This window comes from Diorhabda carinulata, chromosome 3, assembly GCF_026250575.1.
Source record: "Diorhabda carinulata isolate Delta chromosome 3, icDioCari1.1, whole genome shotgun sequence".
In the NCBI taxonomy this organism is placed as follows: domain Eukaryota; kingdom Metazoa; phylum Arthropoda; class Insecta; order Coleoptera; family Chrysomelidae; genus Diorhabda; species Diorhabda carinulata.
The window spans coordinates 2,951,823-2,967,629 of record NC_079462.1 but is presented as its reverse complement, the minus strand read 5'-3'; the positions used below and the strand labels follow the sequence as shown (position 1 = coordinate 2,967,629).

The 15,807-nt window shown below is 32.6% G+C and overlaps 1 protein-coding gene across 1 annotated transcript in view; it reads left to right on the top strand.

Moving 5' to 3' along the window:
• LOC130891106 (netrin-1-like) overlaps positions 1–15,807 on the top strand; it is a 226,381-nt gene that overhangs the window by 200,980 nt on the left and 9,594 nt on the right. Inside the window, exons 3-5 of the mRNA XM_057795665.1 lie at positions 1,708–1,857; positions 3,142–3,222; positions 9,804–9,872. Of these exons, the coding sequence (XP_057651648.1) occupies positions 1,708–1,857; positions 3,142–3,222; positions 9,804–9,872 (300 nt within the window). The remainder of the gene's footprint in view (positions 1–1,707; positions 1,858–3,141; positions 3,223–9,803; positions 9,873–15,807) is intronic.

The following is a 15,807-nucleotide window of genomic DNA, read 5'->3' as shown; positions in this document are numbered from 1 at the left end:
GCGGCAAAAAAAAATGGTTTATGTAAGAAGACCTTACTAGCGCGAGGGATGAGAGAAATCGCTCTGTAGTTGCTGCACTCCAAAGGCGAACCTTTTTTGAATATTGGAATGAACAGCGACTCTCTAATCTTCAGAACAATGTCCTGTTTTCTATTCCATCCTTGCCCAGAACCTTTAAGACCTGTGCCGTTATTTGATCCGCACCTGGTGATTTTTTATTTCGAAAAAGGCTTTTTCAACTTCCGATATCTTAGTATATAAGGCTCCTGAGGGGTAGTTATTTCTTCTGGCAGTTCCATTTTTTGTTGATGAAGACACACTTATCGAAATATGACGCTCAAACGTCTTCAGAACCTCAAAAAATAGATCTAATCAAAGGGGAAAAAATGTTACTGATTCGATTCACGCTTGTAGTTTGGACCATTTCAAATATCTTCTAGATCTTGTTTTTATTTTCGGTTGTTGTTTCCTCAAATAAAGATTATACAGAAAACACGTTATGATAATATTTTTGAATCGAGTACGCGTTGATATAATATACGAACACTTTGAAAGCAGGATTAGTTTCCTAAATTAAACACACTGGTCCTCTTGAATATATTTATTCAAGGCGATGGTGCGCGTATAAAGCACGTTTGTGTTAACTTCTTTTCTTTAACACCTGGGCCGCTAATCTAAGGACTAAATGCTCGTTCACGCACAATCTGTCAACAGGATATTAAACGTATATGTGTGTATATTTCGGTCAAGTTAGTACAGTCTGTTGATGATGTTTGCCGTAGTTGATGGATGTGTTACAATCTGGTTAATTGGGTTATTATTATGGGTCAGGAATATTAGGTTGATAATATAGGGTAGACCATCGAGGAAGGATTAATTATACTAATCTTATCAACCTAAAAAAGTGTATAGGCACAGAAATATGAAGGAAAATTGGTCATCACTCTCTAATAATCACCTGAAAGATCTGCTATTGGGTAAAGTTGAGATTCATGATTTTAGATACTAACTTAAAATGTGATAAATTGAAATTCTTGAATAATTAGGTTAATATTTAGAATATACGAGGGTTGCAACTCAAGTTTAGTAAACGTACTCAGAACTTGTTGTCATACGAATGCAATTTGAGTTGTTTCCAGATACTTTGTCAAAAAATCGGCGTACACTGAGACTGCAAAATCATAATGTGACATACCGTGAGATTGAGACATACTTGGAAGCTGGAGTTGAAAAAATTTAATGGTGGTACTTCAAAAGGCATTTGTAAGATCGTGACATGCAACGAATCATGAATATGAACCCAAAACTAAACAACAATCGACTGTATGTGTCTTTTAACAAAAGTTATTCGCGCACGAAGCCCTTTAAAGCAAATTGTCGCCTTTTTTTCGTAATTAGTGGCAATGTCGCCGCTATTCCACTAGAGTGATCAATTCTGAATGGTACACCAAGGTTTGTTTACCAGAATGGTTTGAAAAAATTACGGAATTCATTCTCCACCACGATTATGCGAGCTCTCATACATTAATTCAAACAAAAACGTTTTTGAACAGTCAAAACATAGAATTGAAGGGTCATCTACCGTACAGTGCTTGTTTGGTAACCAATAATTTCATCCTATTCCTGCAGATGAAAAAAAAAATTACGAGGTCAACGTTTTTCTACACTTCATTAATCATTTTAATCCAACTTTTGTTTTTGTTCCAGCTTGTGATTGCCATCCAATAGGAGCGTCAGGAAAAACTTGTAATCAAGCAACAGGACAATGTCCTTGTAAGGATGGGGTGGTGGGAATTACATGCAATAGATGCGCTAAAGGATATCAACAAAGTCGTTCTCACATCGCCCCATGTATAAGTAAGTGAATTTCTTCATAAAATACAATAAAAAGGTATGATGTTGATCAACTTTTTGGCATTAACACTTTAATACGATCGTCTCCACGACAGAATCCTACATGGAGTCATCTAGAGGTTCTAGTTTCAAATATTCTTTGAAGTACCGCATACTACATTTCGACAATCACGTTGAATCTTTTTACTATGTCATATCTTGACACCTCTTTTTGCCATTTTGCTCTTTTTTATGTTTATCCAGTCGAAGGACGTTCGTTCTTCATCCTTAACTGTAACTATAGTAGCAGATTGACAAGATGGAATAGGTCGGAGGTCGGCAACCTTTTGAGTCTCAGGAGGGCCAAAAATTACAAAATTTCAAAGCCACAAAATTTTTTACTGTCAATAATAATAAGTATTCGTATAAATGAAGGTTTTTGGTAAAAAAAACTAATTTTACATTTATAAAAGTAGCGTTTTCCACACTAAATTAGATAATTTACATACACACATTTATATAAAATTATTAGATAATTACCAACCATTTAAGTGAATGAAATACAACAAATAAACATTTACCTACAACTCTAGCTTCGAATAACAAACAATTGGGCAAACAAATTCAATGGAAGCGTATTTGTTTTAAGTTTCAAACATGACTCTAAATGTATCAGTTGACTTGATAGTCAGCTATTCAAATAGCATCTCACTGTAGAAGCTTTGCAGACTATTCCATCCGTCGAATCGCTGTTTCCCTGTCATATTTCTTGCTCCACCAGTTGTTATTAAAACGATTCTCTTTAAATTGATATAATTGTCTTCAAGGCATTCGCTATACCTTCTCTAGTTTGTCCCGAGAGAGGTAGCAATCCTAGAAGTTCTTCTTTGGACCTTGGGACGACATTATGCAGAAAAATTTGTACCATTTGTACCGTGTCTTTTATGTCGCCATTAGAAGACATTTTACCTATTATATCTTGTACTGTTTCAGCGGATAATGGTAGATTTTTGATTTTTTCCAAGATTTCTGGTTTATTATGAAGAAATTTTTTACGTGGATCGCGGGGAGGGGACGAAAAATCCTCGTTAATAGATTCAGAACGATTTTTGAATATTTTAAAATCAATAATATTTGCGTGTGGTACTAAAAAGCCGCAAATTCACATCCAAAGAGCCGCGTGTGGCTCGCGAGCCTCTAGATGCGACGTAATTAATTGCTTGTGTAGAAATTTATTTACCGTATTTTTTTATATCCAAAAAAATATACTTCTTCATACTAGTAATTTCATTTTCAATTTGATTTTAGAAATACCAGTAGTGCAGATGATGGCTACAGAAGAAGACAACGAAGGTTATGAAGACTATCCGGATACCTCAAAACCTGGAGGTAAGATTAAATATTTTTATTAAAATAATTATTTTTTTATTTGTTAGTATTTCTTTTCTTTGATTAAAGTACGTGTGTGTAGATGTAGTTTTCAAAAACTCGTTCTGAGAAAACTCCAGTCGTACCTTCTTGGCTAGGTACGTCATTTTGGATAATTCATATATACAGAGTGAGTTTTATATATGGAACGCCTCATTTTACCTAAGTTAGAGCTACATTTGACGTTTCAATAAATTATTTATTTATCGAAAATCACAATGAATCGTTTATCTGGAAAATAACGAATTGATATTTTAATAATATTAGGATGGGGTGTTAGGCGTAGAAGTTAACAAGAAACGTGTAATATCTTATTAATAATTTATATCCTAACCGAAATCCCTTAACAAGATCTACTATCAGTAAATTAGTGAAAAAGTTTAACGAAACTGGTTGAGTAAAAAAAATTTATTCAAATCAAAATTTTACGTGTTATTCCATCCTAACAAAAAGGAAAGTTGGTTCAACAGTTGTCAGATGACGGTTATTTTTAAGTAATGTAATGTTTTTCGATGAGACCCCTTTTTCTATAAATGAAAACGTCTCAGTATACAATTATATTCAAAGGATCTTAATTTATATTAATGTGGATACCGCTATTTTCAATAAAACTTAAATTGTGTATCTGGAACCAATTTCAGAATATACATTCCTTGGTAAAAAAGGGGAATATCCCTCCGATGTTAGGCATTTATGGCTTATTCAATCTATCAAAAGCTGAAATGAAATAAATTCAAGATTTGGAAAATAAATCTAGTAGCTACACGAAGAGATGTATAAAAAATATTTCAAAGTTTATTTTTTTAAAAATTGGAAGCAGATTAATACGTACATTAGATATTTATAAATATTATTATAAAAAATAAGGTGGGAGAAGTTTTTTCGAAAAACCAAACTCTATAAATCACTATTTAAAATTAAAAAAAATATCATTGTACCAATCTAAAAAGCAAGACTTATCAAAAATGGAATCTTCAATATTAATTATTATTTTTTTTTTATTATTATGATTTTAAATAATTAAATAATAGATATAATCGCATCAAAAATCTTCTGAAATCAGTTTTCAACGCTGTCATTCGAATCGTGTTGCATAATATAAGTTTTTCTCAATAAATTTGGTAAAGCAAAAATAAGGAAAATCACGAAAAATATGTTGTTTTAAATGTTTTTATATTTTTATTTGTGAAAAGTATAAAATATTATGAAAGTTAAAATAAATATGCGAATAACTTTTAACCGAATTGACTTGGCGAAAAATTATTTCAAACCTTTTTTGTAGACCTAGACAATAATTCTTTGAGACACATTTAGATTATATTAAAAGCTGAAATTCTACCAGAATTTTTTTTTCTCCTCATCTTGGACGATATTTTTGGCCCACCCTAATATTCATTTTCTTCATTTCTTTTATTTTATGGGTTCAACAAATGATTATATATGCGTGGTTTTGCTTTTAATGTATTCAAAATCAATTTTTTTTGGTTTGAACACACATTATCAATAAGAAACTGGTTATTCTTCACTTAAATAAACAAAACAGCCTGCAAACTGTCTTTACTCCTGCTGAAAATTCAAATTTCTTATCCAATGAGAACGAACCCCTAACCTAACCTATAATTCGGAGTCCCTACATAATTACCAACCTAAATGAGAACATAAATACTACTTTACAGACGCTTCCGAAGGGGACGGAATCTCTAGGCAGGCATTAGAAAACTTGAATGAGATTTAGCGCCCGTTTGGAATTTTCGTACTTTTTTCAAAGTTGCAAATCTATACAGCTTTCGTTTACCTCTGTACCGAGCTTAATATAATTCCAAAATTTTTATTCGTATTCAGACCCTAATAATAATAAACAATGCACCGCCATCTTCATGGATATCCAGAAGTCTTATCGGAGGAAAAATCGAACGAATCCACCCCCTCAAAAAATTCTTATCTTGCGAGCAGTTCATTCTCAAATATTATCCGGATACCGTTTAAGTTAATATTAAGGTAATTCCCTTTATGAGCCGTCTAAATAGCCTCAAAACCAAAAAAGGTTCATAAGAGATATGTATGGTTAAATATTTTGTGCCAAAACTAAGTAATTGGGTGATTCCATTATAACTGTGATATTCAATGTCCTGTATTGTTTTTTTGTACTAGTCATTAATTAATAATCAATTAATAAAAATTTTGTGTTAATTGAATAATTCTTAAGATATTTAAACATTATTTTTATACAATATAACTTGCCACTTAAAGAAAACTTATACTACATCACTTGAATGTCAGTACCGTGTCATGTCCATTCCTAGAATTTACCGATAAATTATTAATTTTTTTTGTCGTAACAAATGATTTAAACTAATTACCTTATAAATTCTAATGTTTATGATCAAACTGAGGAAAATTGATGCACTTGTTGTTTAATATCTTAAGTTACCATGTCAGTACCGTGGATAAATGAGTCAGTACCGTGGAACTCAAAATCCGACATTTGTGTCTTGCTCGTGATACTTTGAAGTTGTAGTAAATTCCTCTTAGAGTTTTATTTTTACAGTAAAATAGATGAATAATATGCATAAAATAGTTAGAAAAGTTAAATTTTAAAATCTTGAAATTTTGAATACAAAAAATCACAGTTAGAACGGAATCACCCAATTATACAAAAAAAACACATTTTTATTTTATCTCAGTGTATATATCCAATCTATCGCTATTCAATACAACCGGTATCAACCGTCTCCGCAATCCTCAAGCATTTCAAATACGTTTTCTTTCCTGAAACGACATAGGGTGTATCTCGGTAAGGGAGAAACATCTGTTTAATTGACTGAACAAGTCTTCAATAGACTGGAAAAATAATCAAACATACACAGTAGACTCTACTAGAAACTGTGCACCAACCAAATGTATGTCGGAAACTTTAAATTGGAAAACTTAAATTAGCCCAGGTTTCCTGCCCCCAGCTTCAATATTAGGGAGAACTATAAGCAGCGAAGGGACAAGAATTTATTGCGATCTTGTATTGTTTCCAAAAGGAAAACGAAAACGTGGTTTTGGACAAGGAATTTCTATTTATAAAACGGTTTACTAATAGATTTTTCTGCGTGGAAAACGGAACATTAAATAACTGTTTACTTCCTATAAATTTTTATTTTTTCAAGTTTTTTATTCATTGAAACCAAGAAAACCGAAAGATTTTGAAGATTTCAAATAATAAAAAAGTGGAAACTGTTGGAGATATCAACATATTTAATACGGATCTATTATCTTTGCTAACCAGCGTTAGGGTATGTCCAATATGCACGCTAACGGTGCTGCACCTAAACGGAACCGTCCAGAGGGCATAAAACTTCAATTTCAGAAACTTTGAGACAATGAAGATAAGAACCACATCATGATTTAAAGGATTAGGTCACTAGATATGGTCCTATGAGGTGCCGTGAAATCAGGGTTGCTCCAAAGACATATTTCACCACCGATGTTCAGATTGCATATATATACTACTTTTAAACGTTGTTTAAAATCCGTCTTTTTGCTGTATCCGAAAGAGAAATCAAAAATTTACAGTTCGTCAATTTTTCTGGACTGATTGCAGTGGTTAAAAATAGGTTTAAAAACCTGCAAATATCACAATAACATTCTTAAAGAGTAAAAAATTATAGTTATAGTATAAAAAAATGAAAACCCATTAAATTTTTGAAAGTTCGAAGGGCTGACCTGAAGAGGTCTACTATTTACTAATATATAAATCACTCATAGTTAATATTCTGAATTTTTAGCAGTTAATTTTGCATTTCTCCACATTTTCTTCCAGAAATACTCAAGCGATAAATGCACTATAAACCTAGATGATATATAGGGTTACAAAACTATCTTAATGTTCATAAATATGGATTTGAATCATGTTTATAATAATCATGTTTTGTCCATTGACTCGAGTCTTCTTCTTCTTTCGATGCCGCGCCTGTCTTTAAGCATGGGCCATCTCCATGACAATTTGGTTCAATTGGTCGTCATCTGTCGCTACTCGGAATAGATAAAATACGATATTGACAATTTGCTTATTTATATTAATAAATAGACCATCTACATCATGAATATCCAAAAAAAAAAATAAAACCAAATTATAAATTTAGTTTTTTATCTCAAAAATATGTAACAATCATCAATTGAATTATTAGTAGTTTTATTAGAATTTACAATATGGAACTATACATTTTACTTAAATTATTTTTTTATCATTTATAGCTTTTTCGTTCTTATGAATATGAACCATTTATAAAAATTCTCTTTTTCGTGTTTTAGATTCATTCCAAGAATTGTATTTATGTTTTTTCGATCTTAGATGACCTTTTAGTCTATTTTCTAAATACTGAGATGTCTGCCCTATGTAGAGCAGACATCTCAGACATGGTGTTTTAGATTATAGTTTAGTGAAATATTAGTATTATATACTAATATATTTTGATAAAGACTGAAAGTAATTGAAGCGTCTAAATTTTTTAAAACGCCTACGTTTCGATACATTATAACTCAAAGTTTCTTACCATATATTTTTAGCTTTGATAAAAATCAAATAAAAAATCGAAACGTTGGTATTCCAAAAAACTCTTAGACGGTTTTATTTTGAGTCCTCAATATCATCAACAATGACATTGAAAAAAATATTAAAAATATAAAAAAATACTAAGGGCTACTTAATATATTAAAAATTATTTAAAATCAGAATGATAGACAGTTAATGAAGAGTATTGAAATTTGATATAGGATCGTAGGATCTAACTAACTACCACATGTCGAGATTTCCTAAAATTAGATCAATTCCTTTGAATAATGAGCTGATTTCATCATTAGTTTTGTTTAACTTTCGACTTATAATTGGAAACAAAAACAAAGTGATCGATTTATATCAGTATAAAATTTATTTACCGATCTAATTTGTTACTCGCAACATCTGTTTGCATTTTCTGTTCAGCGTATATTCCAAATGTTTATTTATCCCAATTATTGAAGGCACTAATACATCAAAGTGATTCGATTTTCGTGAAATTAATCTAAAGTTTACAACAACAAAAGTTGGAAAGTATTGAAATTTGCCAGGACATAACTGCATTTATATATCTCACCGTCTCTGTAATGATTAATTACACATTATTAACAGGAAAATAAAAAATCATTTATATCAAAAGTCTGACGACGTCGTTTTATGCCTAATTGCCATCTGCACGTGCATCCTCTTTTATTGTGTAGTTTCTGATCCTATCTAACCAAAAGTTTTATTCGTTCTTCTTAAACGTCAACTTTTGATAAATATGAAGTTAATTCGGTAAATGATTCATTGCCTGGGTCTCTGTAAAGAAATCTGTGATCCAGATGATATGCCTACCAATATCCTAGACACCTGCTGGTACATAAATTCCGTTGTACAAAACATTCATTGTCTGGGTCTTTTCCTCTTTAAAGAAATATTTGATTCAGTTGATGCGCCTGCCAATATCCTAGAAACCTGCTGATTTTTAAATTTCCTTCAGCAAATGTCTTTTGGCTCTGTATTATTTGAAAGGAAACTTGATACGCCTGTCAATATCCTAGAAACCTGCTGGTACCTAAATTCCCTTGCGCAAAAGATTCATCGTCTGAGTCCCTTCCTCTGTAAAGAAATATGAGATGCAGATGATACGCCTGTCAATATCCTTGAAACCTGTTGGAGACTAAATTTCCTTCAAGAAATGTTGACTCATAATTCATTGTCGGGGCTTTTCGTTTCTGTAAAGAAATACAACATCCAGTTGATACACCTGCCAATATCCTAGACACCTATTGGTACCTAAATTCCGTTGTACAAAAGATTCATTATCTGGGTCTCTTCCTTTTTAAAGAAAGTTTTGATTCAGATGATGCGCCTGCCAATATCCTGGAAACCTGCTGATTTTTAAATTTCCTTCAGCAAATGTTGACACATATTCCGTCTTTTGGCTCTCTATTATCTGGAAGGAAACTTGATACACCTGCAAATATCCTAGAAACCTGCTCATACTCCTTCGGCAAATATTGGTCCAAGATCCGTTGTCGGGGTCTTTACATACGCCTCCAAATATAGTTAGAACTTAATTTTTGTAAAATCTGTCCTCTAAATATCCTTCAGCAATTGTGGTAGTCTTTCATCCACCATAGCGCTTGCAGCTAATTTATATTTGATCCAGTTTCTGCTGGAAAGATCACCAATGTTCGACGTAAACCATTAACAGTGTACTTTTCGATCTTTTTAAATGAAGAAATTTTTAGATAACACAAGTATTTACTTATTTTTGATTGAGTCTTACTATTTATAATGTACTTCGTCTGGCTAACGTTAACACCATATCACTGGAGTCTGGAGATCTTCTAAACTGTCATCTACATCTTATATTGTTCAATCTTTATTACTTGATAAATTTTTATTGAATTTGAGGTCATAGTGATTATTACCCTATGAGCTGGTTAAAATTTCCATCTTTTACGTATCATTTGGTTAATGGTAGTTAATGAAAGTTTTTTTGTTGTTTCAGATCAGTGCGGAAAATGCAAAGCAGCTACAAGAAGATTAAATATGAACAAATATTGCAAAAGGGATTATGGTAAAGTATACTACAATGAAATTTAATAGTTATTGTTAAAAACAATTTGTTACGTTTGTTTTGTACTCAAAAAAAATGATAAGCAGTACTATCATAATATGGATGCCGAATGCAGGATATAAACTAGTAAGGACACTAAACAGGAAATGCCTCACCAGACAACGACACTTCTAAAGTCAAAGTTGAAATCACCAGCAAAGGATTGGGGCATACAAGGATTGCTATTTACGTATTTGACATACGGCAACGCTGATGTGAATATGTCAAATTTGACAATACCATAAAGTTTGACATTTTTATTGAAGAAAGTACTTAGAACGTGTTGTCATACGAGTACTTTCTTATTTGCTTACAGATACTTAAAATATTCATTTTGGGGTCATTGGAAATCGGTTGTCAGAAAGATTTGTTCGCGTTGGATACCGCATAATTTGTAAATTGCTCGATCGTGGAGGTTCAAAAGACGGTCTATGAGATCGTGACCGACGACGAAACTAAACAATGATCGACTGTATGGGTCTTCCAAGACGAGTCAAATCCATCAAGAGTTGATTGCGAACGACATGTCGACCCCGTTCCTTTAAAGCAACGTAGAATGGTCAACGTAGCAACGTATTAGAGAGAAACAATATTTGAACCAGTAGATTATGCAACTACAAAACGATATCAAAGAAATTTTAAATGTTAACACTTTCAAACTGATATAATATATAAATATAATGAACTTTTTACTTGTTAAAACTTTTTATATCTTTCTGTTACCAAATTGTCTTGAATTTACGTCCCTTTTGATGAAAAATTAGTTTTTAAACAGGTAAAAATTGACATTACGACCTACCGCCATCACCAGAATTAATGAAGACTGCAAACAATATAAAAATTAAAAACACAGAAGAAGAGAAGTGGAGGAAACCAGAAACTATTCTAAAAACAGTAGGGAAGAGGAAATCAAACGAAATAAAATAAATGAATATTGTGTTGTATTGAGACCAGGTGAAGAAATAATAAAAGCAAAATCAAGATCGAAATAGGTTGCAACGTCGATTTTTACCTGTTTTTTAAAACTAATTTTGTGACCTAAACGAAAACAGTATACCCAAAAAGTGATCATTTTCGTATACCCTATATTTATTGAGAGAAATTTGAAGATAAATTTCAACACCTCATACTTTATTTTCTACAGTTGAAGTTGTTTCTTGCTAGATCACCCAATCGTATACTATTGGATTTTATAATAAATAATCTCGGAAACAAAGATACTACATGATGAATCATTGAATAATTATTAATTTCACACTCAAGACTTCCTCTTCATACTTTTGGTTATCTTTCAGTAATCGATTTTCTCCATGTGCGAAGTTATTATTCATTAGTCGCTTTCCGTGGAAAAATATAGAAAGAAAAATGAGGAAAATTCGCTTGTCATAGTGAGACACATAATTCGACCCTTCGGTAACTTATATCGCCCCTGGGAAAAATTATTTTCCTTCCAATTGTGCGGTAGCTCTGATAAATAATATTGCAACTGAAATTTCGCCACAAATTTTCACATTGTTGTTAATATTTCTAATGAAATTTCGTACAACTGACCCCTGGTGGATATCTAGTATACCGGTCTATTATCCACCCTACAGAGCGTTTCACCACCATGAGTTAGGTTGTTGAACGTCCATTTTGGAATTAGTTCTTGTCAAAACAATATGAGCTTTTGTCAAAACGTTGATCAATGCCTTGTTGCAGCTTTAATCTTGTTTATTAATTTTGAAAGTTAGTTATTCGAAAGAAATCAAACCTTATGAACCCTTAAAGAGATCGGCGGTAATATGTAGTGACGTACAGCTCATCGCGTACTTCATTAAGCAGTGACGCAGAGCTAAAAAATGAAATGTCAAGCCCGACAGGCATTCTTGAGGTTTCGAAGAGTGCTTACATGTCCCGTCGGTGCTTCTCTAAGGCATGGAAGGATGGACATTGAAAACGACTGCGATTAACAAGTTGGAGGCTTTCGAGATGCGGCTGTATGGCAGAATCCTTAAGGTACCTTGGACGGCTAAATTGAAAAACGAATAAAAGAGAAAAACGGCATACCTAGGGCGCGTTATACTGATCGAAGGTAAAATTGAAGGAACGTAGAATCGGCAGGAAGAAAATATATTTGCCGCGAAACATCAGGCAGTGGACAGGACTACACGATATACAATCCTTAATACAAATCGCAAGAAATTGAGATTGGTGGATATGCATTAAAAGAAGAAGAAGGTTCATATCACCGCTAAAGGTTTCTGTTATTAACTTGCTACCTCATGCAACTTATTCGCCGATTTAGGCCCCTATACATATTTCTTTATACGACCAGATATTTCTGGAACCATCCTCGTAAAAGCACGTATTTATTCTTCTGTGATAATTATAGATGATACCTACACAGGATGTTTCAATCTAGAGACCAAACAGGATATCGGCATCCTGTTCGATAGCTAGAGCTCTAAGCTCCAATATAATGAAATACAAACTCGTTTAGGATTGTCTAGAAAAATTAGCGGAGCTAGACAAAAAAAAAAATAAAATGAACGAACCCTTTTGGAAAAGAAAGTAGATAGGAGCAAAACCAATTATTGGGGCAACCAACTGGAGCTGAGAAACTAAACCAGAGTAGATCTGCTGAATGTATCAACCTGAATAAGAACAATCTACGAAAACTAACAGGAGTTCTGTCGCCTCAACAAACACCTGAAGACGTTATACCTAGCAGATAATGCGGCGTGCAGAGGACGAAACCTCTATCCACATTCTCTTGAAGTATTGAGCTCCAGAGCACTACATCTGGGTGCGCATGAAATAGAAGACGAAGATCTATGGCAATTAAAACCATCCTACATTCTAGAGTTTCTAAAAGGAGTGAGATTGATGGATCAGCTGTAAATACTGGGTTCTCCAGAAAGGAGAATCCAATAGATCGATACAAACATACACAGGGCTCTTCATCAATGATAAATACGATTAATTCGAGGACATTTTATGAATTAATTTTCTTATTTATGACTTTTATAATCAGATATTAGTTTTGGTCTCCTCATTTTGACTTAAACTTTATTTATAACAGGTGGGCTTAAAAGTTTATAGTTTTGTCTTTATTTTATTGATAGATTTTCATTTTATTATTCAATATAGTTGCCTTAGAGGACGACATTTATTATAAAGTTACCTCTTGATGTAATAAACGTACAATCAGACGTCTCGTTATCATTTTAATTGGTTTTTTAACAATTTTCTGACAAGTTAAGCAATAACTTTCAATCCAGAACCGAATCCAATTAATCTTGTGTTTGCGTTACTTTCCTCTCGATTCGATCCTCAAGTATACACGGCACGTATGTATTTTATTAGCAACACAAATTGGTTTGTACTTTGTCGGTGGTAAGTATTTAACGGGATTCTGCTTATATACCAAGAATACTAATGTCACGATGCCAAATGTAGCAATTCCAGACTCAGCGGAAAATATATTTCTCTAGGGTAATGAAAGATACGGTAGAAAATTGAATTACGATCTTTAACACGATAGAAAAATGCCGTTGGAATGTTTTAAAATAATATGAGAGTTGATATTTATGATAAGATATACAAGTCGAATTCAATAAGAGCTTATCGAGACATTTTTATATCGTTGACGTTCGTCCAAAATGTCATAAGTTCAAATTTTGTTTATTGCGTCATAAGCTTTGGTTTTACTATCCCCAACATGTCAAAATGACAATCTGTCTATTCGGCCGTTCTATCCGGCAGATTTCTTTAATATTTTACGAAATTTCTTACAAAAAATATGAGTTATTATTAGCACTGAAGCAGTATCTTCTCACAGAAAACACGTAGCGATCTATGCGATCCCATTAAGGCTACCATTGTACTAAGATGCTAACATCCGGGATGCTAGCATCCTAGTATAATGGTAACCTAAACCCATTGGCCAAATAACCTCAAATGACTTGAATTAATGTGAATCGACATCAATCCACGTCAACTTAGCAATCGAACGAACTTTAAAAATCATTTACAAATGACCTCCGTGGGGTAAACAATAAACAAATGTTTTGACCGTAAGTTTCTGTGTGATTTGTGAACTTATTTATTGAATTATATTATTAAATGGTTTCTGAAGAATTAGCTACTTACAGAAATTCGGAATTTCCATCCGAAAACATGGATTTGTGTTATGCTTAGGATAGGTAAGTAGTAAATATAGTTTGGAAAGCAACTGGTGGAAAATGAGTAAGATTCTGACTAAAGCTCTATTTATCTAATGAGACTCTACTTAAAACTTGTCCTTGTCACTTTCGGATGTTTTATAAACTTGAACCCAACAGTGGAAATTAATTTCTCAAGCGTACTTACAGACTGACTAAAAAAAAATCAAAATTATGCTGTTTTTAATGTAACAGTTTCGGTTTCTAAACATAATGACTTTTATCGAGTTCATTTGTAACTATGAAGATGCACAAAACAACCCCTAATAAGAGGAAGTAAAAGGAATCATTTGAAACAGATTGCTATTAGCAAAACACCATACAGTGGCGCTACATATTCGCTAAATTACATTTAAAAAGTATCTGTGGAGTTTTCTCGACATCACAAAACAAAAAATAATACAAAAAATCTTTCGCTGCCGGAAAAAATCCAAGAAAAGTCGATTGTTTACCCTACGGCCGTCATTTTGACGTAAATCAGCTGTTTTCCTAAATTGCGATCAACGTCAAATGAGAATAAACGTCAATTTATGTCATTTGAGGTTATGTTTCATTTCATTAATCAATTATTATGGGAAATAGAGAAATAAAGAGAACAGAATTATTAAATAAATGAAATTATTGATATATTTCATGTTTTATAATATTTTTGTTAATATTTACTAATTGCTAACGGTATAATCTCTCGTCTTGAAGGTGCTACGACGTTTTTACTTCTTTTTCTTCTTTTTTTTTAAGTTATACTCAAACCCTTTATTTCCGATGTTTCTAATTTCTAATTGAGCTAAGTTGTTCGTTGTACTTAGTAAATCAAGACCATATCTAGTGACCTAATCACCTTTAAACCATGGTAGAGTTCTAATCTTTTTTGTCTCAACGTTTCAAAAACCAAAATTTTATTATATAAAAATACTAAATGTTATCAATTACAATCTTAAACTGTTTTTTCGTGTAACTTGTATCTCAAGATATGTTTTTGACAGGATAATGCCCCGCAGGGTTGCCAAATCAAAACCAAACTCAATTTATATCCTTTTTTGGGTACTCCAACTGAAAATAAGAAAATCATCGGAAACAGTGGAAAAAGTAAACATTCCATCTTTTCAAAGTCCGTAACCAGATACGAAATTTCCGAAAACATAAGCCGTTTGAGATTTTGTGCTCTATATCCAAAACAAATGAGCGGAAAATGAACAATGAGTAATAAATTTTTCTTTCCTAATAAAACACGTTGGCTCTTTGTGTTTATACCCGCGTTTCGCTTCACGAGAGATGAAAACTGATAATGGAAAATTAATGGGAAGTGTCTTGCCAACTATCAGAAGAGAGATCAGTCTACGCCCGTAAAAAGGTGATGCGATTTGCCTCTTATCGGGAAATCAGGAGCATCGTCCCGAATTTTCGCGATTAAAAGTGGCTTTTGTATTCCAGAAAATCCCGGTAATTTATGCGTTCCAATAAAAGGGGATAAATACTCTTATGTATATCTAAGACGAGAGATAATAGAACGAGAAAAATTATGAAAAAACCCATCGGAATAAATTCATTCTTTCGATTACTGTAGATAGTTTTTAAAAAACAAAAAATTGAAGTATTCGTGTTAGATGGTAAGGGTGTGGGGACGCAAAATCCTTACATTTTTAGACAGCTTGGCAAGTTAAGTAGGCGGTGACTGAGGATGTTATTAATAA